Source organism: Lachancea thermotolerans (genome assembly GCF_000142805.1).
Source record: "Lachancea thermotolerans CBS 6340 chromosome D complete sequence".
Taxonomy (NCBI): domain Eukaryota; kingdom Fungi; phylum Ascomycota; class Saccharomycetes; order Saccharomycetales; family Saccharomycetaceae; genus Lachancea; species Lachancea thermotolerans.
Window position 1 is genome coordinate 661,038 of NC_013080.1, and position 26,034 is coordinate 687,071.

General features: G+C 49.6%; 15 protein-coding genes and 8 non-coding genes across 23 annotated transcripts; 14 read left to right on the plus strand and 9 right to left on the minus strand.

Annotated features, from left to right (window-relative positions):
- Positions 1 to 28: 28 nt before the first annotated feature.
- On the minus strand, positions 29 to 1,531 carry SEC59 (dolichol kinase; the record flags this gene model as incomplete). The annotated part of the gene is made up of 1 exon (XM_002553005.1): positions 29 to 1,531. One exon carries the CDS (start codon positions 1,529 to 1,531, stop codon positions 29 to 31), a length of 1,503 nt encoding a protein of 500 aa, XP_002553051.1.
- A 247-nt stretch (positions 1,532 to 1,778) lies between these two features.
- On the plus strand, positions 1,779 to 1,863 carry SNR78. Its single transcript, XR_002432185.1, has one exon. It is a non-coding gene; the product is annotated as a snR78 (small nucleolar RNA).
- Positions 1,864 to 1,974: 111 nt separating this feature from the next.
- SNR77 lies at positions 1,975 to 2,056 on the plus strand. Its single transcript, XR_002432186.1, has one exon. It is a non-coding gene; the product is annotated as a snR77 (small nucleolar RNA).
- Positions 2,057 to 2,250: 194 nt separating this feature from the next.
- SNR76 lies at positions 2,251 to 2,352 on the plus strand. Its single transcript, XR_002432187.1, has one exon. It is a non-coding gene; the product is annotated as a snR76 (small nucleolar RNA).
- A 114-nt stretch (positions 2,353 to 2,466) lies between these two features.
- SNR75 lies at positions 2,467 to 2,555 on the plus strand. Its single transcript, XR_002432188.1, has one exon. It is a non-coding gene; the product is annotated as a snR75 (small nucleolar RNA).
- A 110-nt stretch (positions 2,556 to 2,665) lies between these two features.
- On the plus strand, positions 2,666 to 2,744 carry SNR74. Its single transcript, XR_002432189.1, has one exon. It is a non-coding gene; the product is annotated as a snR74 (small nucleolar RNA).
- Positions 2,745 to 2,817: 73 nt separating this feature from the next.
- SNR73 lies at positions 2,818 to 2,925 on the plus strand. The gene has a single exon (XR_002432190.1). It is a non-coding gene; the product is annotated as a snR73 (small nucleolar RNA).
- A 122-nt stretch (positions 2,926 to 3,047) lies between these two features.
- On the plus strand, positions 3,048 to 3,130 carry SNR72. The gene has a single exon (XR_002432191.1). It is a non-coding gene; the product is annotated as a snR72 (small nucleolar RNA).
- Positions 3,131 to 3,513: 383 nt separating this feature from the next.
- BUD22 (Bud22p) lies at positions 3,514 to 5,001 on the plus strand (the record flags this gene model as incomplete). Its single annotated transcript, XM_002553006.1, has 1 exon — positions 3,514 to 5,001. One exon carries the CDS (start codon positions 3,514 to 3,516, stop codon positions 4,999 to 5,001), a length of 1,488 nt encoding a protein of 495 aa, XP_002553052.1.
- Positions 5,002 to 5,233: 232 nt separating this feature from the next.
- Positions 5,234 to 6,832, minus strand: ERG5 (C-22 sterol desaturase; the record flags this gene model as incomplete). The annotated part of the gene is made up of 1 exon (XM_002553007.1): positions 5,234 to 6,832. The coding sequence occupies one exon, from the start codon at positions 6,830 to 6,832 to the stop codon at positions 5,234 to 5,236; it is 1,599 nt and encodes a 532-aa protein (XP_002553053.1).
- A 430-nt stretch (positions 6,833 to 7,262) lies between these two features.
- SPC42 (Spc42p) lies at positions 7,263 to 8,339 on the minus strand (the record flags this gene model as incomplete). Its single annotated transcript, XM_002553008.1, has 1 exon — positions 7,263 to 8,339. One exon carries the CDS (start codon positions 8,337 to 8,339, stop codon positions 7,263 to 7,265), a length of 1,077 nt encoding a protein of 358 aa, XP_002553054.1.
- A 267-nt stretch (positions 8,340 to 8,606) lies between these two features.
- Positions 8,607 to 10,904, minus strand: SOK2 (Sok2p; the record flags this gene model as incomplete). The annotated part of the gene is made up of 1 exon (XM_002553009.1): positions 8,607 to 10,904. One exon carries the CDS (start codon positions 10,902 to 10,904, stop codon positions 8,607 to 8,609), a length of 2,298 nt encoding a protein of 765 aa, XP_002553055.1.
- Positions 10,905 to 11,478: 574 nt separating this feature from the next.
- STB4 (Stb4p) lies at positions 11,479 to 13,497 on the plus strand (the record flags this gene model as incomplete). Its single annotated transcript, XM_002553010.1, has 1 exon — positions 11,479 to 13,497. The coding sequence occupies one exon, from the start codon at positions 11,479 to 11,481 to the stop codon at positions 13,495 to 13,497; it is 2,019 nt and encodes a 672-aa protein (XP_002553056.1).
- Positions 13,498 to 13,525: 28 nt separating this feature from the next.
- Positions 13,526 to 15,046, minus strand: PRI2 (DNA primase subunit PRI2; the record flags this gene model as incomplete). The annotated part of the gene is made up of 1 exon (XM_002553011.1): positions 13,526 to 15,046. One exon carries the CDS (start codon positions 15,044 to 15,046, stop codon positions 13,526 to 13,528), a length of 1,521 nt encoding a protein of 506 aa, XP_002553057.1.
- Positions 15,047 to 15,723: 677 nt separating this feature from the next.
- FMS1 (polyamine oxidase) lies at positions 15,724 to 17,226 on the plus strand (the record flags this gene model as incomplete). The annotated part of the gene is made up of 1 exon (XM_002553012.1): positions 15,724 to 17,226. The coding sequence occupies one exon, from the start codon at positions 15,724 to 15,726 to the stop codon at positions 17,224 to 17,226; it is 1,503 nt and encodes a 500-aa protein (XP_002553058.1).
- A 104-nt stretch (positions 17,227 to 17,330) lies between these two features.
- MAC1 (Mac1p) lies at positions 17,331 to 18,506 on the minus strand (the record flags this gene model as incomplete). Its single annotated transcript, XM_002553013.1, has 1 exon — positions 17,331 to 18,506. The coding sequence occupies one exon, from the start codon at positions 18,504 to 18,506 to the stop codon at positions 17,331 to 17,333; it is 1,176 nt and encodes a 391-aa protein (XP_002553059.1).
- A 331-nt stretch (positions 18,507 to 18,837) lies between these two features.
- UBC7 (E2 ubiquitin-conjugating protein UBC7) lies at positions 18,838 to 19,335 on the plus strand (the record flags this gene model as incomplete). Its single annotated transcript, XM_002553014.1, has 1 exon — positions 18,838 to 19,335. The coding sequence occupies one exon, from the start codon at positions 18,838 to 18,840 to the stop codon at positions 19,333 to 19,335; it is 498 nt and encodes a 165-aa protein (XP_002553060.1).
- Positions 19,336 to 19,697: 362 nt separating this feature from the next.
- On the plus strand, positions 19,698 to 21,044 carry DCW1 (putative mannan endo-1,6-alpha-mannosidase; the record flags this gene model as incomplete). Its single annotated transcript, XM_002553015.1, has 1 exon — positions 19,698 to 21,044. The coding sequence occupies one exon, from the start codon at positions 19,698 to 19,700 to the stop codon at positions 21,042 to 21,044; it is 1,347 nt and encodes a 448-aa protein (XP_002553061.1).
- Positions 21,045 to 21,101: 57 nt separating this feature from the next.
- Positions 21,102 to 22,661, minus strand: ANR2 (Anr2p; the record flags this gene model as incomplete). Its single annotated transcript, XM_002553016.1, has 1 exon — positions 21,102 to 22,661. The coding sequence occupies one exon, from the start codon at positions 22,659 to 22,661 to the stop codon at positions 21,102 to 21,104; it is 1,560 nt and encodes a 519-aa protein (XP_002553062.1).
- An 88-nt stretch (positions 22,662 to 22,749) lies between these two features.
- On the plus strand, positions 22,750 to 23,091 carry BLI1 (Bli1p; the record flags this gene model as incomplete). Its single annotated transcript, XM_002553017.1, has 1 exon — positions 22,750 to 23,091. One exon carries the CDS (start codon positions 22,750 to 22,752, stop codon positions 23,089 to 23,091), a length of 342 nt encoding a protein of 113 aa, XP_002553063.1.
- A 79-nt stretch (positions 23,092 to 23,170) lies between these two features.
- On the minus strand, positions 23,171 to 24,664 carry MSS1 (Mss1p; the record flags this gene model as incomplete). The annotated part of the gene is made up of 1 exon (XM_002553018.1): positions 23,171 to 24,664. One exon carries the CDS (start codon positions 24,662 to 24,664, stop codon positions 23,171 to 23,173), a length of 1,494 nt encoding a protein of 497 aa, XP_002553064.1.
- Positions 24,665 to 24,764: 100 nt separating this feature from the next.
- On the minus strand, positions 24,765 to 24,837 carry KLTH0D08096r. The gene has a single exon. It is a non-coding gene; the product is annotated as a tRNA-Ala (tRNA).
- Positions 24,838 to 25,105: 268 nt separating this feature from the next.
- Positions 25,106 to 26,023, plus strand: KLTH0D08118g (KLTH0D08118p; the record flags this gene model as incomplete). The annotated part of the gene is made up of 1 exon (XM_002553019.1): positions 25,106 to 26,023. One exon carries the CDS (start codon positions 25,106 to 25,108, stop codon positions 26,021 to 26,023), a length of 918 nt encoding a protein of 305 aa, XP_002553065.1.
- Positions 26,024 to 26,034: the final 11 nt, after the last annotated feature.

Genomic DNA, 26,034 nt, shown 5'->3' on the forward strand with positions numbered 1-26,034 from the left:
GCTTCTATAAAAAATTTATAATCCATGCTTATTTCAGACCCTCCCTCACAATTAGCATAAATGCAGGAACTAAAATATTATCATTTAGCACACTGTTGCCCTCAAGTATTCCTGAAAGAATACAAGTCATAATCAACTTTGCGTTGGATAAATCTTGGAAAGAATTATTGAAGTTTTTTAGGGCGAGGCTGCATGATGAAGTTGCCGTTATGAAAGCAAGTGTGCCCTCCAGCGTCTTTGAAGTACCAGGCCACCTGTGGCGCCCCCACCGGTACCCAACAATCGAGGCTAGAGAGTCACCCACCCCCAAGCTAATAACACCAACTAAGGAGCCATTTATCAAAATTGGGGTCGCGATTCCGATTATCAGATAAATGTAGGATATGATGATCGGCCCCCGATCGTCTCGAAAATCAGCAAAGGAGCGTAGCTTGGAATCGAAAAATTCGCCAAAAGGTGCGAGTTTCAAGTACCGTAAGTACTCAACGCTCAAAAAGAGAACGATAGTGCCTGCGAGAGCAATTTTGACGAATTCTGGATCCTGATGCAAAGGAGGGACGACCAAAACTAGTATAATGAAATGCCATAGTTTCCTGGATGTATCAAGCGAAAATTTTGACTGAAATATCATGATGTTGGGAACGAGAAGTAGCAAGCAGCCTAACCATCCAACAATTATTTTAACACGGGTAGAGTCCGAGAGAATATATCTGAAAAGCCACCCAGCAGGGTTTTGTCCTTCTACTTCGAAAGAGCAAAGTATTGTTAGTGGGAACACCACGATGAAGGAAGTCAGAAGGATAACAGATCTCAAGTATTGGTTCAGCTTTCTAGTGATAAATGAAAGCAAGTAGTTAACTGAAATCGCGACCATGAACCCTTTGAGAACATTATGCAAAATTTGAAAGTGAAGTGAACTCCTATTCAGCAAAAATAAGACATTAGTCAGGCAAATGCTGAAGAGGTTAGAGTCGACTCGGTCAAAACTCCTGAGTTGGCCAATCCTCTCAATGAGGGATGCAAAAACCCAGTTGATAAAAATAGCTTTAAGGTTTTTTGTTCTGTTTTGCTGGTACTCGTCATTCAATAGTACGAAAATAGCCTGGACAGGCAGTTTCATAGCAACAGGCAGGTCTGTACAGTTAAAGGACATAACCAGATTAACAATGGTGACCTCTCGCGCAAAGATAAGAGAGAACAGTGTAGGAAGATACATCAAGTAGACCACATTGAAATCGGGGACAAACGTGGCTATTGGCTGAAGAGGTGAGCCCCATGTACCATTGTTGGCCACTCTTGTCCTATAAGAAACCCAAAACCCCACAAAAATAGCCACTGAGGTCACAAGCAAGCTGTTCTGTAGCTTCGCGCCAGCTTCATTTTGTAAAAACTTGGCGACTACCAGATGTATGGTGCTCCCCAGCATCATAAGCTGGATCACCTTTTCGGGCTTCAGAAAGGCATGAATGGGAGAGTATCCTTCATTGAGCTTTTGGATGCGCTCGCGATCCTGAGCGCTTTGTTTCTCCATTGATCTCAACCGCCACTGTTTATGCCACTTGGATCTCTCGGCGGTCGAGATGCCCTACAATTCAAATCATGCTACTTTCGCACCGTTACCCAGCCATAAAAATTTTATTTTCAATATAAAAGGAGAAGATATTCTACATAATTTATCTTTCTCGCTTACATCTTCTAACATACAGTAAGCTACAGCTGAAGCGTATCTTGCAAAGCTGGAGCAAGGGAGCCAATAGATTGCAACATCTGTCAAGAACATCCACTGATGACCAAGATTAAAATTTACAAACTAGAGTTTCTGAATAATTTTTGTGATTAGAAACTAATCGCTTTCTCTGAGGTTTGTTCTTTGGGCTCGCAACAGATGGATCAATACAGTGGTATTGATGCAGGCTATCTGCTCCCTTGCTGAAGGATTTTTATGAAAGACTGGACTAGGCTTCTTGAATAATTTGAATGATGATTGAACAAAAACAAAGCTGGAATTACTGGCTGAACGATTATATGTTGATACGTTTTTGCACTACTTCTGACTCCATTTCAAAAGCCTTAGTTCTGCTTTCTTTTTCGCTTGTTCGCTGCCTTGCAAGAATGGCTTCGACGGTCATCATGAAGTTTTCTTTGGAGTAACAGGAGTTCTCCAGAACTTTGTGATGATGTGATGCAGCGTTCGACAGCTCTCAGCGAGCCAGCAGATGTTTCAGCACCTTTGTGGGATACGTGAACTCCTTAAAATGACGAAGCATAGCACTGGGCACTGACAATGTTACAAGTAACCGTCATGAGTGACACTGCTTTAAGTGGGCTTAGAAACCCCACGCTACTGATTTGTTCACGCTCTCGCAAGGTCGTTGCGGAATGAACTGGAGCTTTGATACTTTGGTCTCAGCTCAGTATCCTAGATGATATTACAGATATACCGGCACAGCATGCGTTTTTTCTTTTCATGATGATTTCCTTAGATGACGAGTCTGATACGGGGTTTTTCTCGCTGAAGACACAACTATTATTATACCATTCATGCATTTCTGACGTTAAGCACGAACGCTTTAGTTTTGCAAGGTGCAGGTCGGGTTATTAGGAAATAATCCTGTAGTATTTTCTAGGAATACTTCTGCGAGATTTATATCAGACACCTTTTATTGCAGAGGATGATATTCAAGAAACTAAAGACAAGCATATGTCTGAATTTTTATTGAAGAAAAGTTTCCAACGTCTGATGCTGCTTGGAAAGATGTTGCCAACAGAGGGAATGATAGCTGGTGATCTGAGCTTCGGAGGATTCTATCTGGTTTTGTTTATGATGACTTTCCACTTTTCACGACGGTCAACTGTTTGTCTCTTTACTTGTTTGGTTTAGAGATGTTGATGATATTATGCCTGTGACAGGGCGTGGTACTGAGCACGACAAAACTTGATAGAATCTCTCGGAAAGTTCAATGTTTAACAGATGTTTGAGGTCAAACATCGCACGCAGCTATTATTTTCTCTTGTTAGTGTAAATCGAGATCTAACATTTACCGTACTTTCATGATGACAAGTGAGCTACTTTCGAAAGTATTTATGAAGAGACTCATAAAAAATAATCGATTTGCATGTCAGTCTGAACAAATTAAGCTGTTCTTCAGCATCGTAGGTTCTCATTTCGAGGGGTAAGCTTGATCGTAGGTTTTTCTTGTTTAATTAACTATATATTGTGAATTTATATTGTGCTCAAAAGACGATCAGAATATTTTAATACAGATGCAACCTAAAAGATCAGTAAGTATCCAATAAAACTCCCGTCGGCTTTGCTCATGGCACCAACTGTGTATACTGAGAACTTAAGACGGATATATATGAATACTTGATGGGTCTTTGGTTAGAGTGTTCAAGATATTCATTCGAATCTATTTTTTCTTGACTAAAATTTTTTTTGTTCAATGCACGAGCTCATCACATCTCATCGCTCGCCTGAATATAAGTGATAACAAGTGGATCCCATTAGCTTCAATGCCAAAAGAGAACTTGATCTTCAAGCTTGACAGGCTAGAGTACCAATATCACCATCTAAACGGTTCCCTTGATGGTTTTACGCCTCGCTTAGCCAACACAGCCAAAACTTTTAATGCCAAGGGTAAAAAGACCTCAAAAAGAATAGGCAAACTACTAAGCGCTTCTAATCTGGAAGACGTGGAGAAAGATTTGAACTCGCTTCGCCAGGAAATAATAGAAAAAAAGTCTTACCATCTGGAAAATAAGCTTACATCGCTTCTTGAGAGAACCCTTCAACAAAAATACACGGCTCTAAAAAAGAAGGCCAATGACAAGCATAAAGCCGACTTGGAAACCCTAAAAGAGTTAGACGAGAAGTACACGCTAAGCGGCTTCTGCAAGCTTATTTCGAAGTCAAGAACCTGCAAACTATTAATCGCCCATGTTTTACCCACCAAGATCCTAAAAGAAGAACCGCCTACGTGGTTTCAAGAAAACGAATATCTGGAAATATTTAAGGACAAGGGTAATGATTACAACCCAGGAAAGGTCTGGAATGAAGTCGTTTTACCTACGAAAGGTTGTGAGAAGCTACTGAGTCAGTCAACGAATGACAAAAAGATCAAAGAGCTGTTGGCAGGCTTTGAAAATGCAATGGATCTATTTATGAACTTGAAAAGAGAAAGAAGCTTAGGTTCAAAGAAAGAAGACGCGCAGCTTAGTACAAAAAGTGAAAATTCTGAGTCTATTGACAACACAACTTCTGGTGAGCAGTCTGAGCAAGATTTCGATTCTTCTGGCTCTGAGGACGGCATCGATCATGACGAGGAGGATGTTGACGAAGAGGAAATCCTGAAACAGTATGAAGGGATGCTAGTTGCATCTGATGAGGAAGAAGATGAGTCAGTGCCCTACTCGCTTGACCCAAATGTCAATTATAATGAAGTGACTGACGAAGAGCCTAGTGACTTAGAAGAAAGTATGGGATCAGACTTGGCTGACAGCAGCGAGGATGAGGAACCGCTTAAAAAGAGACAAAAAACATCTCGCGAATCTAAAAACACAAAGCATGATAAGGCAACTGCAAAGCTTCCGGAACTTATGACAGGCTACTTCAGTGGTGGTTCCGAAAACGAACTTTCAGAAGACGAAGTTGCGGCTCAGCAATCTTCTAACAAACCTCTGCGTAAGAACAGAAGAGGTCAACGTGCAAGGCAGAAGATATGGGAGAAAAAATTCGGAAAGAACGCTAAGCACGTTCAGAAACAAATGGAAGCCGAAAGGTCAGAAAGAGAGCGTAAGAAGGTGGAATACGAGCAAAGAGTTGTTAAACGAGCTGCGAAGACTCAACAACGAGAAAGCGCTGTTGACCAAAAGCGCATTGATGCCGCAGCTCGCGCGCAAAGAGTGGAAAACACACCAATTCATCCATCTTGGGAAGCTAAGAAACTTGCTGAAGAGAAACAAAAAGGAGCTAAGTTTCAAGGTAAAAAGATTGTATTCTGACTTATTAAGGCCTCTTCTGCCGTTATTGGCTGGATATTTGTAGATTGTTAAAGCCAGATCATAACATAAATAGTTGAAAATATTGAAAATACAATGGAGGCCTACGAAGTGCATAGAATATATTGATATAGAGGCAGGAAGTGAAAAGGCACTTAGCTAGACAAAACGAAAACTTGCCCTTGTCCCTTCTAGCGCAAAAACAAAAAGAACAAAAACATAAGCAAGTTCCCTTTCATACTTCAATCTTGCCTGTCAAGGGATCCCTCTTGCGGAAAGAAAGATGTAGGTCATCTTTAGGGAAGATGGTGGCAAAGACCTTAATCTTCTCACTCAAAGGAGTAACCTCATGCTTCCAGTCCGTGAACATGGCGAATTTACCAATCAGGGCTGTGAAAGTCAACATGACGTAAGTTTGACCGAGACAAACGTGAGAGCCGGAACCGAATACCAGCCAGTTCCTCTTGGCTTCGTTCGCTGGTGACCCTTCAACCCACCTTTCAGGAATAAATTCTTCAGGGTCTTCGTAAACTTCTGGATCGTGCAACGCGGGATACAGTGTGGGGATGATCATGGCACCCTTAGGGGCAGTATAGTTAGGGGCGATTGGGAACTTCTCCTTGACAACATATGGTACCATAATTACTGGTGGTCTGTAACGCAGAGTCTCCTTCACAACCATGTAAGTGTATTTCATCTCTTCGATAAGCTCTAGAGATAGCGGCTTGTTAGGGTCATTGTCACGCACTCTCAGTTGCTCTTCTCTAATTTTCTCCATGACATCGGGTCTGTCAGCAACAATTTGGAACAGCCAGCAAGCTAGCGAAGAGGAGGCGTCTTGCGAGGCAAACAAGAACGTAAAGATGGCTTCAGAAATCTCTCTGTTTGAGAATTCGCGGTGAAGCAGTCTAGAATCCTCGTCGTTCTTAGTCTTAGCGTCATGCATCAGTTGGCACCAAGCGTCCATAACACAAGTAGGCTTTCCGCCAGCAGCGATGTGGTCCTTGGCCATCTGCGCACACTTTTCGAAAATCTTCATAGTCATATCGGCGGTTTTCTGACCGTACCATGTCTTTGTGTATGGTAGAATAATAGGGAAGTTAACCAGCTCGAGGGCAGCTGTGACTAGGTAGTAATCGTCGGCAACCTTTCTGATTTGGCTCTCAGTGATGTAGCTCCCGCAGAAAGCTTTAAGCGATAGAGCACACATGATCTCTCTCATTTCATGGAAAAAGACCTGAGGCTTGAAGTCGTTCTCGGCAGAGAAAGTTACAAATTTTTCGAGGTATTTGTCCATAACCTGCTCTTGCGATGGCAGATACTTGGCGAGGGAGCTCTTGGTGAAAAGTCCGTTCAAAGACTTACGGTAGTCCGAATGTGCCTTGCCATCCAGGAAGACCCAGTTCGAGGGTCTCAGAATCTTGACAGCCACGTCGACAAGACATGGTTTGACATACTTGTGGCCCTGCAGGATCTTACGAGCCAAGTCTCTTGTGGATGCAATAACAACAAACTTGTGGAAGATGGAAACACACGACAATGGACCAGAGTCCCATTTGGCCTTATACTCCTCGAACTTTGGGTCGAGTGACTCGAGAAAGGGTCCGATTACGGGCCAGAACTTCCACCTTGGCCCCGCAATGGACCCCTTCTTAGTTTGATACGAAATTTGGTCCCAGACCAAACCGACACAAACAACCGTGAAGAACAGCTTCCAGTATGAGATGGCTTGTAGGGTCTGAACAACACCCTGAAGACCACCGGCGCTGATCGTGCTATTTTGCACACTCATCAACGCCTGATCGCCTGCGTAACTCTCGACCACAGAATCCATTGTACGTTTAAATCGATGCGGTTCGGATCACCGGTTGTATTAATAGCTGGAAATGCTACAGAGATAACACTCGAGCTCAATTACGAAACGAGGCAGCGACTCTTGCTCTTTTTATAGTGCTTACACTGGATGATTCTATCAGCTTACCGGCGATAAACAGCTTATATTGGATTGTGCGAAAAAATTCTGTCGAGGCTAAACGAAGTGGAACGAGGAACGACAATGTTACATGTAGTCGTACATGACGACAAAGTCAATAACCGAAATATGTCATTTGAGAGACGGATAAAAGAGATGAGGAAAATAGCCGATTGGCTACAGAGAGAAGGGTACGAGCCGAGCTGAGGCTTAGCTCAAAATTAGCTGGGGCCTTGACGAGTAGTTTGTTGGGTCTTCAGTCTTGGTAAATCCGCACGTAACAAGCATCACCTCACCAGAGTGTGTCGTTTGGCTTGTGGCTGCTCCTGTGCGCAGGGGTCGGAGTTTCAAGAACCTGGGCCATTGACATATAGGGTGGGTTGCGGGGTGACGGCATCGAGGCGCCGGCGCCGGCGCCGGAACCAGCCCCTGCTGGGACGCCGTGGCCTCCGTTAGCTGCGGCCGTTTGGTACGCGGCCTTGTGGCACTGATCGCAGTGCGGCGGTGTGGACGAGCTGGGAACGGGACCTGCCGGCCGCGAGACGTCGAGCTTCTCCATAAGATCGAGCAGCTCCTTGTTGAGCGAGAGCTTGCGCAGCTCGTTTTCACGCTTGATGAGCAGCTTGCGTTTGAGAAGATCGATCTGGTCTTCCAGACCCTTCAGCTCTGCGCTTTCCTGTGTCAGAATGTCGTCCTCGGAAGCCGCGCCCGGCTGCAGGGGTCGATGGGACACAGATGCACCGCTGCTGGGCGTGCGCGTGGCCCCCGCGCTTGGCACGTGTACGTGGTCGCGCGCGCCGCGGTCGGCCGCCGCGCTGCCAACCACTAGCTCGGTCAGGGTCTCGAGCTTCGAGTACAGATCGCTGAGACGATCATCGAGACGCGTGCCGCCAGCAGGCGGCTCGCGCGGGCGCGTGCGGTTCACCTGCAGCACGTCGTCGGGCGAGCTCTGGCGCGCGCCCGCCGCGGCCTGTTCCAGCTTCTTGTTGAGCTCTGTGTATTTGATTAGCTTTCCGCGCAGCGATCCAACCAGGACGTTGAGGCGGTCGATCTCGTCCTGTTTCCGATCCAGCTGTTGCGTGAGGTCCTTGTTCTGTTTGATGAGCTTGTTGATCATCTGCGAATTAACGCGGTACTCTTCAGGCAGTATCCGCTCCGAGGGCACCATGGGGGGCTCTCTGTTGAAAGGGTGGAACGCCTCGTCGTTTGAGCGCGGGAATTCGTAGCCCCTGGAGTTGTAGCGCTTGGGAGTGGGCGAGATGTTCATTTGTTTGTGTACGCGTCTGCGAAGACGCGACTCGCGTGGGCGGGGACGCGCACGCGAGTTTTTGAGTACAGCGAATAATGGGCCCTCCGTGTGAGGTGACATTGGATTCAAGAGCAGAGGGCCGCGAACCCGTGCTCTGGGCGTGCTCCGAAGACGCGAATGGACCCGCGCTCAACGCGCGCACAGTGTAGTATTGGAATTGGCTTACCTCCCGATTAATCGTCCAGTTCTCGCGTCCCGCGCCACCAAGAGGTCCCGTACATGGTGACGATACTCATCTTCCTCGGGTCCTAGCCGCCCATCCTGCGCGGCTTGCGAAACTGCTTTATAAATGCGTTAATACTAGTGTACATGTTTGGTATGTGAAACTCATTCGTCGTGTGCCGCATTGGCGTCGTTCGAGTCGAGCGCCTCCGGCTTGACCTGGTCGGGAGCGCCGTGTCCCACAGGGGTTTGTTCCGAAGAGTCCGTGCTGTGTGACGCCACTGGCTTGGCCAGAGAGTCCATGGAACTAGCACCCGCTTGGCTGGGGTATCCGTGGGACACGCCCATGACGGACGCACCCGTGGCATCGCCCGAGGAGGTCGCGCCTGGCGCGGCGCTTCCAGGCGCGCGATCGCCACCAGAGTGTGAGCCTAGGTCTGCGCCAACGCCGGAAGCGGCTGTGGAGCCGGAGCCCGGGCTAGTTCCGTGCACAGCGCCAGACCCGGACCCGGACCCGACACCCACGCCAACACCCACACCAACACCAACACCCACACCGGGGCCGTTGTCGGAGCCGGGGCCTGCGTTGGAAGCAGAGCCGTCAACAGGGCCTACGCCCACGCCCACGCCGGACCCGGGGCCGTGGCCGTGGCCTAGGCCATGGCCGGCGCTAGCAGCTGTGTGACCAGCGGCCGCTGACAAGGGTCCACCGTGCGTAGCGATGGCACTCGAGCTTGGCACGCCGCCACTCACGGAGCCCACGGATCCGGCGGAGCCGAGCCCAGAGCTGCCGAGTCCGGCGCTGCCCACGGAGCCGAGCCCGGAGACGGCGTGCATCACAGGCCGCGCAGCGTAGCCGTAGTCTATCGGCTGGTAGTGTCCGTAGCCCGCGAGCGGCTGGTAGGCGTCCGCGTAGTACGCGGATCCGCCGCCGGCACCGGCGCCGCCGCTGCTCATGCCGCCCATGCTGCGCGTTGGTGCCTGCACAGGCCCCGCTGACGCCGCGGCTGCAGCAGGCCCTGCCAAGACCGTTGAGGCGCCTTGCTGGATGATGCTCTGGATGTCGCGCACAAACAGCGGAAACAGCAGATCCACGATCTTCTCGCGCTGCGCCATAGCCAGCGCGCGGTCAAAGGGGATCCACACGCCCTTGAGATGCATGGAGCCGACCTTGACCACGTGTCTGATTTTCTCGGCCTTGAGAATCCCGTCGCGGCGACCGCGGGTCATCTTGGCCACGTTCAGCAGCTTGGTGCCGTTGATCATGTCGTTGTCGGCGCGCCGCACCACGGACACGCCGTTCGCCTCGACTTGGTAGCAGAGCGTGTGCTCGTCTTCCCACATGGTTGTGGTGACGCGGGGCCGTGCGCCTGCGGCGGCTGCTGCCGCGGACGTGCGCGCCGCTGCACCCAGACCCGTTGCCATCCCGCCGGCCATGCCCGTGTGTATTCCCGTTGGCATAGCGCCCGGCATCGCGCCGGGCATGCCCGTTGTGGGATCAAGCGCGCCCGCGGCCGCGAGCCCGAGGAGCGCAGACCCGTCTAGGGATCCCGCGCCGAGCTCGCGTCCGCGCGAGCTTACGGCGCGCCGCGCCTTGCCGCCGAGCTCTTCTCCGTAGTACGCGACCGGCGAAACCGCGCCCGCGCCGGCACTGCCGCCAGCCGCGCTGCTGCCGGAGAGCTCGTCATGGGACGCAGCGGCGCCGGGGCGCCCGCTTCCCAGGAAGCCCGGGTACTGGTAGCCCAGCTGGGACGCCTGGGCCTGGGCGGCCTGGGCTTGTGCCTGTGCTTGGGCCTGTGCTTGAGCCTGTGCTTGTGCCTGTGCTTGGGCCTGCGCTTGCGCCTGAGCCTGGGCCTGTGCCTGAACCTGCGCTAGCTGTGCCTGGCGGTAGTACGAAGCGTACGCCTGCTGCTGCTCGTCGCCGACAGCGGCGGTCTGCGCTGCGTAGGGGTAGTAGCCGTACCCCGCGCTCGAGGCGTACGAAGCGTATGGCTGCTGCTGTTGTTGTTGTTGTTGCTGTTGCTGTGGCTGTTGCTGGGGGTCTGCGGCGGCGCTGGCAGCCGGGTAATGGGAGTAGGCGTACGACACGTGATCGCTAGGGGACTGGTGGGCCGCCGTCTGGTGTGACGCGGCCGCGCCCCCCGCGGCGCCGCCTGCGGAGCCGCTCCCGCCGCCCGTCTGCGTGTAAAAGCCGTGCATCTGTGGGGCATACTGGTATTGCCAGTGTTCCTGGTTCATGTAGGGGTTACCCTGGGCGGCGGAGGCCGTGTGCGCGTGACTTGGAGCCTGGGACGGCGAGTGTTGGACCATATGGGCCTGCGAGTGCGCGTGAAGCTGGCCCGCTCCCTGGCCGCCGGCGGCGCCCCCAGCGCCATGCTGCGGTTGCTGCTGCGGTTGCTGCTGCTGCTGCTGCTGCTGTGGGGGCTGTTGCGAGTACGCGTTGTGTATCTGTTCGTTGGACATTACTTAGAGGAAGCGCTGAAAGGGCTCCGTGGTTTGCGTGTGCGCGTGTGTGCGTGTGTGCGTGGGAACGTGTGTCTCCGTCTGTCCGTCCGTCTCTCAGCCCGGGTACGGCAATGCGAAGAGGAACCTTTGTCCTTCTTGACTTTCCTAGCGTCTTGTGTGCAGTCTCTCGCAGGTACTGCTTCTTGGGCACCGGCTGCTCTCTCTGTGCAGTTCTTTGCAGGTAGGAAAAGCCAGCGAGCAGGGATGCTGAATCGTTGAAGTTCGGTCGCGTGGCTTTCTCAACTCCCGGCGCAGTGCTGCGCTCTGTATGTATATATGCACATCTGGAAAAAAAATTTTAGCATATGCGTTGCATTGCAGGGAAGCGGCCAGCGTCCCGCGACATAAGGTGAGGAGCGCGCGGGCGAAGCACGTCGCTACGCACGAACCCGCGCCCGCCGCTGCTGTCCGCTGCTGTCGTGTGATATAAGCTGCAGGGGTGGTGGGCGAGAGGCCCATAACCTGGTCTGAGGCTCCGCCTGCTTTTTTTTTTTAACTGCCACCCCTTTCGCGTCTTTTTAGCCTTTGAAGCATGTGCCTGGACCACCACCAACAGGACGACAATGCGCGAGTTGCGACTTTGCAGCAAGACACCGGTCGCCCAAGGATCCGCGTCCGCAAGGCTTGTGGGACGTGCAAGCGACGCAAGGTTAAGTGTAACGGTCAACAGCCATGTGCAGGCTGCGCGAAGCACGGTTCCGTGTGCCATTATAAAGTTGAGCCCGTGACGCGGCCGGCAAGCGCCGCCCTTAAGGCCGGCGCGCCGGGCCCGGCAGGCACCTTGCCCGCGCTCAGCCAGGTTCCTGCGCCGTCAGACTTCGCTACCGGGCCGGCGCCGGCTTCGCCGTGGCAGCGCTTCTCGCCGGGTAAGTACCGGTTCCACCGTCGCCACCAAAACCTCGTACCTTATTACCTGGGGCAGGCGCTGATCTCATCGCTGCCGCCCGCGCTCGTGCAGAAGTATGCACTGCGCGCTCCGCGCCTGCAGTTCTACGGCTGGAATATGTCCGGGGGCCACTACCTGAAACAGGGGTCGACGTTCGGTGCGCCGCAAGGCACTGTATGGCGCTGGGACCTCGCAGTCGAGCTGCAGCGGCAGATCCTCGAGAAGTGCGCGAGCTTTTTCTTCCAGCACGTCAACCGGTTCGTGTCGATCGTGCACGAGCAGGCGTTCTGGCAGCAGTTCCGCGGCGGGTTTCTGGACGGCAGCGACGGGAAAAACGGGTCTAGCGACCTGTTCGAGGCTATTCTGAACCTGATCGCGGCGATCGCGCTGCGGTTCAGCTACAGCGGCGCCGGCGCCAGCGTCTGCGAGGCGCTGACTGCGGCGGAGGTCACGTGGTTGGACTTGCACCTCACGCGCCACGGCCGCCACCTGGAGGAGACGCTCTTCGAGCGCGCGTACGCGGTGACCACGCGGCTGTCCTTCGAGTGGGAGTCCTTCGAGCTGATCCAGGCGTGGCTGCTCGCCGCCGTGTACCTGCGCACGTGCCACCGGCAGGTCTCGTGCTGGCAGGCGCTGAGCCGCGCGGTGCAGATGTGCAACGGCATGTCGCTGTACCTGAACCGGTTTCCCGAGAAGCACACCGCATATGACGAGTGCCGGGCCAGAAACTGCTACTGGGCGTGCTTCGTGCTCGACCGACTCATCAGCTTCCAGATGGGCCGCTTCCCGGAGCTGGCGGGCCCGGGCCCGGACATGGGATCACCAGACACGGCAGTGGACACGTGGTTCAGCGCCGAGTCTGTCGCGCTGTACAAGCTGGCGGCCATCGTGACCACGTGCCAGCGGCGCTACGGCCAGGAGCTCACTGCCGCCGAGACGCAGGAGCTCGGAGCGCGCCTGGACGAGTGGCATGGCGATTGCGAGGAAGTGCTGGCGGACCCGGGCCTGTGCGCGCGCCAGGTGCTGCTTACGTACCTGGACGTCAGAATCGCGCTGGAAATCCGCGGCTTGTTCCAGCTCCTCGACGTCGGCAGCGACACCGTCCGGCACGCTCTTCCGCTGGACGCCGTCACGCTCGTCGACCTCGCGTCGCGCGTGCTGGACCAGTTCGAGGCGATTGTGGAGTCGGGCCTCTTTTTCCGGCCCTGGTGGCTCAACCTGTCGCTCCTGTTCACGTGCAGCGTCATATGCCTCACGCTGGTGCAAGGCGGCCTCCAGCTGGCCCGCGCCCAGGCCCTGCTCTCCAGGAGCTTCCACATCTGGCACTTCATCGAGGGTGCGAGGCCGCCCAACCCGCCGGGCATGGCCCGCGAGTGCCTCTGGTGTCTCAAAATGCTTAACCACATGTTCTGCCAGCGCTTGACCACTTCCGCCGAGCAGCTGGAATCCATTATAGGCGTGGATCCAGGCGACGACTCTGTCAACCAAAACAAGTTCCGCCAATTCGGCAAGGTCGACATGAATCGCGCGAACGACGACGGCGCGGCCCTCCTCCAGTCCGGGAGTGACACGATTTCTCCGGCCGACGACAGCAACAACCTTGTCGCCCATCTGCAATGGTTCGACCAGTGGCTGGACGTTGATAACCTTCAAACCATGTTTTGAACTTACTCCTTGCTGTAAACCGTATGTATTATTTAATTGCAGCGCCCGCTTTCTTTTGCAGCTGCCGCGACCTCTCGTAATACAGGTTGGGGTGTGCGATGTGGCTCTGGTCATTAATTTCAGTATTTGCGGATCCTCCGTGGGTCATCTCAAATACTTTCGTACAGGCGATGGTGTACTCCGTGCGCTGGACGCTGTCGAGAACGCTTGTTACCTGAGAGGGGTTGAGGCTCATGCCCTGCGAGAGCTCCAGAGTTAGCTTGTCCACATTCCAGTCACGGTAGGGGCAGCCATGGTACTCGCCCCTTGACGGGCGGGGCCGGGACAGGATGGTCCGGCAGTCCCACGGCTTGTAATTGATCCTATTACCTTCTAGGCCATAGTTGTGACGGAAGTTGTATCGATACTCTTTGTTAAACTTTTCCTGTGTCATCTGGCCGCCGCTTGTGAATGCATCTGACCAGAACTGTAAAGCCTCATCGACGTCCATGCCAATTCCTTTTAAGAAAAACGAAAGCTGCTGACGGCCCTGGTACCTTAAGTGGTGGTTTTCTTTCAGGCCGCTCATGAGGTTTTTAGCACAAAGAGGAAAGTTCTCCTGAATGGCGCTTGAGTATACGCTTTTGGCGTTTATTTCACCTTGAGATGCCTGCCCAAACTGGTCGTGCTGTTGGAAGTTTGTAATAGTATATCCGGTTGATAAATGATGCAGTATAGGGAGGAGGCGGTCGTCCTCATTCAACCGAGGAATGGTCTGGTAAGTTTTGGTCAACGCCAGAGACAACATATTGGCGAACTCATTAGCAATGTGGTTCAACTGCTGGAATTGAGGGAGGTAGGCGTAGCCTTTTTTTATGAAAACCTGCCTCGCGCCCACAAGTTCAATCACAGATTCAAAGGGGAGCTTAATGAACTTTTCTTGCTCGAAATACTGTCTCCGCGCTGTTTCATCAGTAAGGTTGAGCTGGAACTGGAGAGAACTCGAGATAGTTTGGTAGAGCTGAGTGGAAAGCTGCTCTTTCTCCTCATCGGAAATAAATTGCAGGAAGGGCAGGTTAAGTGTCTGCACGAACTTTGCCTGATCACGCGAGGTCATCATGTTAAATCTGAGTTTCAAGAGCATGGTTTCCGACCTAATGAACTTCTCTCGTAGCTCTTTTGATCGGCAGAAGCACAACCGCAGAATAAAATGAGAATAATAGTCTTTTTTCCGGTCCTGCAGGTCCTCGGTGGTGAACGGCAACAGCTTCTGGAGCAAGGGCTTGACGATGATTTCGATCTCTTTGGCGGTTTTGTTCCTCTGAACGCAGGATTCGATTTCTAAAAGAACCTTAAGGCGGTCAATGGCCCAAAGCTCGAACTGTTCAAGCGTAATCTCGCCTTTTGGGGGGACTTCATAGAAGGATAATTTGGATTCGTACAAGGACTGATAAAGCTGTTTTTCCTCCTCTGATGTAATTCCATTTAGGATGAATTTGCCAGGTGTTCGGCTTACTTGGTCGCCGAAGTTCCTTCTGTTAGCCACCCTTCTCTTGGACTGTCTAAACATTGTGCGTCTTGACCTTTTGAAATGGTCTAACCGGTTAAAGAGATTGTTTGCAACGCGTTAATTTTTTTGTTAGGTGACGCGTTTTTCTGAAGAGTTCACGTTTTCGAATATAACGCCATCACCAGGATAAGAGAAGCTCCTTACAATGAACCACGCCTAGTGGTTACATGTAGTTAACCGTCTCCTAAGAAACATGATTTTTCTATGCAGCCTGCGGCGTGATGAGCATAACTCTGTAATTATTTAAGCTAGAGAATTATGCTGTAATGCTCGGCAATTAGCTCGTCCTGTGGGAAACCTCGGGTTCGCAGAGAAGCAACAAGGTCTTAGCAATTCGCAACAGTCGAACTTTCTGATGCTAATCTTTCGAAGATGCTGTATTTCGAAATGCTAAGTGTCGGAGTTTCGCTGTGGTAAGGCGCACCTCTTTAGGGCTTTATTTATAGTGGGAAACAATTCCACTGATCGCTCAGTGCCACTCAACGCTTTTGCATGATGCACAGGCTTGCATTGTAACTCGTGCTTTCCATCGCATCATTTCGTGATACGCGCCATTAAAAGTCCGTATTGAGAGATGACTATATTTCAGGCTGCTCGTTCCCTCTGTGATTACCAACAAGGAAGGCGTGAACTCTTTGAGCTACTGTCTGCCTCGCTGCTATCAAAGAGCATTCTTAATGATTGAAAACCAGGTGGTAATTATTGGAGCAGGCATAGCCGGCCTTAAAGCCGCATCTGAACTTTACAAAAGGGGTTTCAAATCTTGCACCATCCTCGAGGCTCGAGACAGAATCGGAGGAAGGCTTCACACAGTAACGGGGTACCAGAATAGAAGATATGACTTGGGAGCAAGTTGGCATCACGATACGCTAGTCAATGGCCTTTTTCTTGAAGAGCTGAACCTTCCAGAGGACCAACGGGCATCCTTTGTTTTTGATGACGATAGTATGGTGGTTTTTGACGCAGAAAAAGGTAGAGTGGACCAGGATCCGGAGATGGTTCTTGAAATCTTGTTAGAGGAACTGGTAAAATACAGCCAGCTTCACTTTTTCGAAGATTTGAGCGCACAGGATCTGAACTATTTTCAAATGGTCGTGAAGTATCTATACGAAAGAAGGGGTCTTCTCACCAATGACCAAATTAGATTTCTGCCGCAAGTTGCCCGCTTCATGGAGCTATGGCACGGAATTGACTGGAAGTCTCAGAGTTCTAAATGTTTAGAAATTGCTCATCAAGGGCGAAACGCCTTAGTTCTCAATTACGATAAAATTGTTCGCCGGATAGCTTCAGAGATTCCTGAGAGTTGGTTGCAACTCTCAACAGAGGTCAAAGAGGTGAGAAACGATGGCAAAAATGTCCTAGTGACGATAGACAAGGGCGAAACTATCTCCTGCAAATATGTTATAGTCACGGTTCCTCAGAGTATTCTGGCGCACTCATTGCAACCAGAACCTCGCGTAGGAAAAATTGAATTTATTCCGCCACTAAATGTTAATATACAAGATGCCTTTAAGAAGACACATTACGGGGCCCTCGGCAAGGTTGTTTTTGAATTTGATGACTGTTGCTGGTCGACTGAGCGCTCAAGGATTCTTTCTTTGGGGAAATCTTCATCTAATTTAAGTCAAAGAGTCCGTGAAGCGCGGGACCTCTCTTTGCTGGTTGAAGAGTTGGATGCTAATACCAAGTATCAATTTGAAAGGGGGGATTCATGGAACTTTCCACTACTTTTCGTGAACATGGTCAAGCACACCGGTATTCCTTCCTTCGTCATGTTGATGGCTAACCCGTTGACGAAATACATTGAGTCTATGAATGATAAAGGCAAGATATTTGAGTTTTTCACGCCTGTTCTTGAAAATCTCTTGAAGACGCTAGGATGCGCCGAACCTATCGTAAAGGACTTTGAGAACAAACTCGTGAAATCAAACAAAAAAGCTCCGATTCTCAAAAACATAGTAACAACGAATTGGACCCGTGACGACTATGCTTTGGGGGCTTATTCCGCTTGTGAACCAGGGGATGATCCTATGGACCTTGTCTTAGCCTTGACAGAGAACCAAACATCTCTCGTACGTTTCGCGGGCGAGCATACTATCATGGATGGTGCAGGCTGCGTTTACGGAGCCTGGCAAAGCGGTAAACGAGAGGCAGATTTTATCGCTGATAAACTCGCTTAAATTTTATAAACCAAGTGTAAACCCCAAAATATCATTGTTACAGCTCGCTATAATCTATTTATTCTCTGAATTTTAAATATTGTTTATATACAGGATTTTGTGTATCAGGCATTCATCATCAGCCCCATTGAATGCAAATTAACGCCATCTCCACTAGGCTCATTAGGGATCTCGGAGTCGAATGATTTGATGATATGTTCGAACCAGCTTAAAAGTTCGAATTTTGACCATTGGTCCTGAGGCATACTCGGCAGTTCCTCCTTCAAAAGATGCCACCAAAATTTAGACGGAATGAGTTTGTGTCTGAACTTTATAACATGTTTTCGCCTCAATGGAACATTCACCAGCCCATATAAAAATATTTGGTTAAGTGGAATAATCTCTTCTGGATGTAGGAGACATTCTTGGGCGGTGCAGTCTTCCGCTGGAGATCGGCAGATAAATGTATTATTTGGAGACTGCTCTTCCGGAAAAGTGATCCGGCCATTTCCTATGGTAGAAAGAGGGACTCCGCTCTGCTGAATGTATTTCTCTAGCTCCTCCTCTTTCCTGTGTATGAGACAATTGACGCAAAGGCAATTGCCATCAGCACAGTTACATTGGGTGCTTAAATAAACGCCCTTGTGAGTAAAGAGCTCAACCATGGAATTATTAGCAATTTCGGGAGAAGCGTTTCCTGCTTCGCGTGGTATGTTTTGAACGGGGTAGACCAGGGTCTCATGGTGGCCCTCGAATTTAATTTCTGATAACTCTTGCTTGTTAGAGCTGCTCGCCGGCGACATACCTTCACTAAGAAAGCGCTCCAGAGATTGAGCTTCGGAGCTGCCAGCTCTTGTAATACTTTCCGCGCTCATTGCGCATCCCTTTTGCGAAGTATCTAAATGGTTAAGCAAGTAGTCCTTTTCAGATACAAATTTATATCTGCCTTGGAAGTTTGGGTCGTTGTCCTCTATCATAATTTTGAGCGCCCCATCTACCAGAAGTGCTTTTTGCATGCTCATGGTACGTAGAAAGAGGATTGGCTGCTTGTTCATTTTCGAGCAAGACCTCGCCCCGGCAGACGAGCAGCATGAAGGAGACCCACCGTCACCTTCCTCGTGAAGCCCAGAATTAACTTGAGAGCTTGCGTCAACCAAAATTACTTTGCGCACTGTTTGGGCAGAGGGCCTCCCCCTCGTGCGCACCTTCACGAGCATTCTGTTGCTGTGCTTGCATGTGGATGATCTGTGGCCTCGGATACAGGACACGCAAGAATACTTTTCCCCGTCATATATTATCATTGGGTTACCGACCTGAGAGCTTCGATTCCTTTGAATCCTTTCGTGCACGTCCTCTTGTGTTGGCCGAACAGCGACGTGAATAGCTTCCGAACGCGCTTTTTAAGTTTGATAGGCCCGTGTAGCCAAAAAGAAGCTTTCCAGCTCTTGGCCTTGTCTAGTTTTGATGTAAGCGAAGCTCGCCAAAGCTGCTTGATGTGCCTTTTGAAATAACTCTGTTTGCGTGAACAGTCTGCTTGTATGTTCTTTTTTTACGTAGTGTTTATAGAAAATACTGAATAAACGCTATTCACACATCTTTCTAAACAAAAGCCTGATAAGACGCCCCCTAAGAATGTCTAAAACAGCTCAAAAGCGTCTGTTCAAGGAGTTACAGCAGCTTTTAAAGGATAGCCCCGAGGGAATCGTTGCGGGTCCAAGATCAGAGGACAACCTGTTCCTTTGGGACTGTTTGATTAGCGGGCCTCCGGATTCTCCCTACCAAGGGGGGGTGTTTAACGCAACACTTGAATTCCCAAAAGACTATCCATTGTCTCCCCCAAAACTCCTCTTCACACCAAGTATTCTTCATCCCAATATCTACCCTAACGGTGAGGTGTGTATTTCTATACTACATTCACCGGGAGACGACCCCAACATGTACGAGCTTGCGGAAGAGCGCTGGTCACCTGTGCAAAGCGTTGAGAAGATTTTACTAAGTGTGATGAGCATGCTAAGCGAACCTAATGTGGAATCCGGCGCCAACATTGACGCGTGCATCCTATGGAGAGACAGTAGAGAAGAGTTTGAAAAACAGGTTAAGCGGTCCATCTTGAAATCACTAGGGTTTTGACTTATTCGGCTGCGGACACAAAGCAGAATAGAAGAGCAAAGGTGTGGATCGTCCATGGCACCAACCCGTTGATACTATGCACTATATCCATGATGACAGTGAAAGATCGTGAAGCTACATACAGCGACAAGGACAAGAGCTTCTGGGAGATGTGAGTAGTGTAGTGACATTGCTACTCCCGTTTGTGATCCCTAAATGACATCCGCAAGCGCTCGTGTGCCATGGAGGCTACCAACCTTGTTTACCATGGTTTTACGTACTGTGTGATTATACCAATTTTAGCATTTAAGAAAGTCATCAATAACATTTATACTGATCTGACGCACATCGAATAAGTGAAACGAAGGATAAAGAGCACGGGCATGAGGCTTCTCTTGGCAACATTCTTAACAGCTTTGCTGTCCTTCAGAAGTTCGCAGGCTCTTGACTTTGACGTGGATAACGAGGGGTCTATCAAGAATGCAACTGCGCTAGTGGCAGGCGGTCTTCTCGACTACTACACCGGCCAACAGTATGGGCAAACAATCGGGATGTTTTCAAACCCATACTACTGGTGGGAAGCAGGTGGAGCGTGGGGCTCTATTCTTGACTTCTGGTGGTACACACAGAATGACACGTATAATGCCATGTTGGAAGAGGCTCTGCTGTATCAAGCTGGAGAAAATCACGACTACATTCCTTTGAATCAATCCACCACAGAAGGTAACGATGATCAAGCTTTTTGGGGGCTTGTGGTTATGGCCGCAGCGGAGAGAAACTTTACAAATCCTCCTGAAACTGAACCTCAATGGTTGTATTTAGCTCAGGCTGTTTTCAACACGATGGCCTTGCGTTGGGATGACGAATCATGTGGTGGAGGTTTAAGATGGCAAATCTTTACTTGGAATTCTGGTTACGACTACAAAAATACTGTTTCCAACGGAGCCTTGTTCCATCTTGCTGCAAGGCTGGCTCGCTACACAGGAAACAACACTTATGTTGATTGGGCCGAGAAAGTGTTTGACTGGATGAAGGGCATCGGACTCTTGACAGAGAACGACAACTCTTATGTCTACGATGGTGCTAAAGTGGACGGGAACTGTTCTACTATCACTAAGCTTATTTGGACATACAACCAAGGACTGTTAATGTCAGGATGTGCGTATCTTTACAATTACACGGGCTCCGAGACCTGGCACACCAGAACCTTTGAGTTTTTGAACTCTTCGGATATTTTTTTCAATAACAGTATCCTGTATGAGAGAACATGTCAGGAAGCGAACACATGTAACACTGACCAGCGTTCTTTCAAGGCTTACTTTTCTCGATTTTTGGGCCTTACAGCCCAACTTGTGCCAGCTGCCAGAAACCAAATCATGGATTGGATTCGTGCATCTGCCAAGGGTGCTGCCCAGTCATGTTCTGGTGGTACAGATGGTCACACGTGTGGGTTGAATTGGTTCTATGATGGATGGGATGGGAAGTGGGGCTTGGGTGAACAGATGGCTGCTCTAGAAATCATGCAGAATGTTCTTTGTCTTGATAGGCCAGCACCATACACAGCAGCGACTGGAGGTTCTTCGGTTGGCAATGGTGCGGCTGGTACAGAAACGTCCGCCACGAATCTGAGCCCCTTAGACATTACGACAGGTTCACGTGCCGCGGCTGGAATCATTACCGCAGTTATTGGACTCTCTATCGTGGCTTGTACAGTATGGTTAGTTCTCTGAAGATTAATCTGTAAAATGTTTAGAAGTCCTGTGAAGGCCGGCTCTTCTTTTCTTTAATTAGCATAATAAAGTACAATCGACATTCCTTACAAGTAGTTCTCTGTCAAACCACTTTTGACACACTTTATTCAAAAAAGCGTAGTCGCCGCTGCTAAAACAGTCAAGGCCTACAGTTGCGAGAAAGATTGGGGAGACTACAACAGTGTCTTCAGTGCTCGCTTCCACCACTTGTTTCAAAGAGTTATAAAGGAGCAGAGTCTTTTCATGAAAGTAGCCCACTAGAGAAATAACAATTTCCAGGTTGTCGCGGTCTAAATCGGCAATTACTTTGTCTTCTGGTTCATGGAAAGACGGTCTCATATATCCAGCTGTAGCCCACCAATAAAAACCGTCTATGAGGTACTGCGACCATGTTGTTGGCTCCACAAGTCTAAAAACCTTCTCTTTTTCATTTTGTGACAGCTGGTAACCCAAGCTATTGCTCACAAGTTTTTCATACAGTTCAAGTTCATGTGGAGTCGCCTTTAGGTAATCCCCGTTACTTGTCGTAATCTCTGGTAAAGCGTCTCTTCCATGAATCTTTAAACACACATCATAGAGTTCTGACCGGCTTTCTAAAATCTCGTCGCCAGTGCATGCAATAAAACCAGTTATTTCGTATGTCTCGTCGTTAGTACTCATCGATGCAGCGACATGTCGCTCTAGGTCATCTATGTCGCTGATGCCAATGCAGTAAAGAGGTTGCAAAGGGCTGTCTTTGAGCTTGTCTGATATGATTCGAGGTATTAGTGATAGAATGGAAAGGCAATAAACCAAAGAATTGGTTTTCTCGAACGAGACTCCATTGCCCGTTATTATCAAAACTCGCTGTCTCGTGATGCAGGCTTTCCAAAGTGGGAACATAAGTGGCCCAAGATATTCAAGCCACTGAGAAAGAGATTCCAGCATGTGGGGATGTTTTTCCTGTAGCAGGGAATTGGTAGTGAACTTGCCTGCATTTTGCCAGCTGTGTTGTAGAATTGGAGATGACAACATTGCTGAATCAGCCTTGAACCTGTTAGCTTCAAAGTAGTTCTCAAACAGACTGAAGTCTTGGCCAAGGTTTTGTCTCTTTAACCAATGCGAGAGCAGTTCTTGCAAGTCATCTATGTATTCTGTTGCGCTGATGAACTGATTGGGCTTCCAGTCGTAGAATTTAGACTTGGAAACGCCCTTGTACCTGAAACTGGCATCCACAATAACCCCCAAAGAAAACATTTGAACTTTGCCACGATCAACATGGCTCACATTGCGGGATAATGATTGGCCGTTCTGCTGAAAACATGATACGCCGTAATACACCTCCACAAGGTTCTCGCCTTTGGGTATGACAAAACTCACTACGTCTTTCTCTAGCTCATGGATTCCTGAAGGTATGCATTTGAACTCTATGTTGCCCAAAGAAATATCAGATGTCTCTGTGGACTTCTTTGACCATATTAGTGTATTTCCCTTTTTGACATCAAATTGGCACAGGAATATACAACATAGAGGGACTTTATGGGATGGCTCCTGGATTTCAAAGTCGTACGGCTTAGGGTTGTACCTCATGTCGAGGGTCCTTGTGAACTGCCGCATTCTGTTCACTGGCTGATTTAACCTATTAAATGTCGCTTGAGCACTATCAGTATCCAAATTATTTCCTGATCATCACCAAATTGCTAAAATGACCTGGAAAGCGGGAATGAAAGAGAGAGTACTAAGACAGCATATCGAAGGTTGTATCGACCAGGTCCAGGAATATGTTGACCTCGAATCGGCTCAAGCAATTTCCTCTTTTGAAAGCAAAGCTGTGGATCACTTTCGGTGTCTTGATGGGTTAAAAGCCCAATACAATACTAGGGAGGACAAGATTAGTGAGTTTAAACGCCTGCAGTCTGAATATGCTACAAAGGTTGACGGTCTAGAGAAATCTATTGAACATTTTGAAAAACTCTCGGAAGAGATTGAGGAGTTTCTGGTGGAATTAGAAGTCAAAACAAAGCTGGCCTCTAAGAGACAGTCTTAAGAACCCAAGGTTTGATGCTCCGAGTCTGCTTAAGTTCTCATGCAATGTGCCATAGTGGCTGTTACGAGCTTTGGGGGCTTCACTTTCCCACGCAAAACCGCGAAAATACCACTCCAAGGACTTCTTCAACGCCTACTGAGGCTCCCGTGATTTTGCCAATGCCCTCGGCAGCATAGGCTAAGTTTTCGCAAGCCATTACAACGTCTTCAGTACCAGGAAAGCTCAAAAACTCTTGCAGCCCAAACATGACATCCTTGGTTAGAATCTCTTCTGTCCTGTTGGACACTATAAGGGGATCTGAATCATGACTCGTACCTGAGAGGCCTTGGAAGACGTGCGATAGCTCTTTTACGAGATTTTCAATACCTTCAAAGTTTGTGCATGAAACTGACTTGATGGGGAAGTCACCATTGAAGATCTGGTATACTTCTTGGCGGACGTTTTTAAGTCCTTTTGTATCTACCAAATCTGTTTTGTTTACGGCGATTATTACCTGATTGTGAGGGATTTGCTCCTTGACGAAACGCTGCAGGTCTTCAGTTACGAGCGGCGTCTTGGTCGGATCAATCACAAGTATAACCAAGTCGCTTTCTGAGCCTTTTGCTTTGGCCCTTTTAATGCCTTGAATTTCAATTTGGTCTTCGCTTTCGGACCGGATTCCAGCGGTATCGCATAACACCACTTTATAGCCATCTACATCGATTGGAACGTCGATAGCATCTCTTGTTGTACCCGGCGTATCGCTCACGATGGATGTATCATCATTCGTTATACAGTTTAGCAGAGAAGACTTTCCTGCATTCGGAGAACCCAAAAGGGCAACTTTGACACCATTCTGGAGAATGCTTGATCGCCTAATTTTGAGCACGAATAGCTTAATTTCCTTGTCAAGGTTCATCATGTTCCTACGGACGCTGTCAAGTATGGCTTGCGTGTCTTCAATTTCTGCATCCTCTCCGAAATCTATGATGGCGGTTAGTTGCGCAATACCTGACACTATTTGAGACCTCCATCCGTCAAAAAGCGCTTTATTCTGTCCCCGGAAGCTTTGCAGCGCACTGCGGCGCTGCGTTTCTGTCTCCGCGTCGATAAGGTCCGCTACACCCTCGGCTTGAGTCAGGTCCATCCGCCCATTCTGAAAAGCTCGTTGCGAAAACTCACCTGGCTGAGCATACCTGATATCCAATCCCTTTTTCTGATCACCGAGGCTTTGGATCGCACCAAGCACACTTTTGATGACTGCTCTTCCTCCGTGCAAGTGCAGCTCTAGCATGTCTTCGCCTGTAAATGACTTGGGGTTCTCAAAGAACAAAACAAGCGAAGAGTCAAGGAGGTTCTTTTTGGCTCCCGCAGCATGGTAGAGGTTACGCAAAGAGCACCTTCTTGGAACTGGCGGGGACTGTGCCCCAGTTAGTTGGTAGTATATGTGCTTGCAATGGGAGCCGGTGACTCTCACTACAGCGATGGCTGATCTTTGACCCGGTGAAGTTGAGAGGGCATATATGGTGGGGTGGAATGCGGTAGCTGGAACACTTGAATACAACCTGTATGACGCGTAAAGACCGCGCTGCATCGTTGGATGGTGCCGGTGGCTACGCGACTATTCATCCCATTCTCTACTCGAGCTTAAGACGCGATGAGCTAGCAAAATTTCAAAAAATGACCCAAAAAATTGGACGAGACCGGAGTCGAACCGATGACCTCTCCCATGCTAAGGGAGCGCGCTACCAACTACGCCACACGCCCAGAATTTATTGTAAAGAGAGGTATCTCTGTGGTACTTAACCTATTATACCTATCCAATGATGTTCTTCATCAGCTTGTATCCTACTGGACTCTGACGTCCATTTGGTCCTGACGCGGGAGGCCTTTGTGAGTGACGCGGGCTCAAAAGCGCAAGGAAAGAGCGCTGAGCTTTCTAGTACAGTACTAACATGTCCTTTTCCGAAGGAGTTTGTGTTATTCTAAGGTCACAGCAGACCCTTACCCCCATTACCACTTTTGAACACTAAAAATGAAGCTCACAAGTTTCCTCAACGCATGTTTAGTCATAGCGCTTCCGGTTAGAATATGTTCTGCAACAGCGCTGGAAGCCCAAGATGCTCAATTGAGGCAGACAGAAATTCTAAATTCGTGGAACGCAACGACGACAAAGTGCCAAGATAGGACAGTGCCGTTAATTGACAAGGCACTTTCGTATAAATTCAGCGTGGACAGCCTTGAGCGCGGCGTTTCCAGTGCACTTTCTACACTCCGTGCATCGCTCCAAGGCAAAGACGAATTTTGTGCCCTTGACATCGTGCGCGTTGCTACTGAGCAAATGCGTTGGATGTCCCTCAGCGACGTAGACTTTTCTACCAAAATCTCGTTCGCAGCGCAGTTTTCGCAGGTGAAAACCATTTACTACAGTGTCCCCATGCTGCGCCAGCTACACCGCTGTGTCTCCTACGCAGTGGCATCAACAGCCGACAGTGTCCAATGGAAGGGTTTCATAGGCGAGGCAGCCAAGGCGTGGTATCGGCTCATATCCAACAGTGCCTCCGGCCGGGATCTAAGCCAAGCGGTCGAGCTGGTCCAAAATTCAAGCAAGCTTCAAAAAATATTAGCGAAAGCGAGAGACGAGTGGGTGCTCGCCGCGCCACTCTGCGAAAGGCACCAGGATGTGCACACCAATCATATTAATCTAGAAAATGCTGCGTCGCGTGTGGCAGCCTTCCACGGACCGAAACCCGGCGACGCACCCTCTCTTCTCGCGTCCAAAGACGAGGAAGACAACCATACAGTACAAGGTGGTTCAGTGACCCATGCTGGTTCTATGACACACGTGCCAGTTAACAGCAACGAATCCTCGGGGGTGGTCTTGAGAAAGATCTCTTCATGGTCTGTGATGGGCGCCGTAGTTGTCGTCCTCAGCGGCGTGGCCCTTTTCTGAAATGTCAGAAA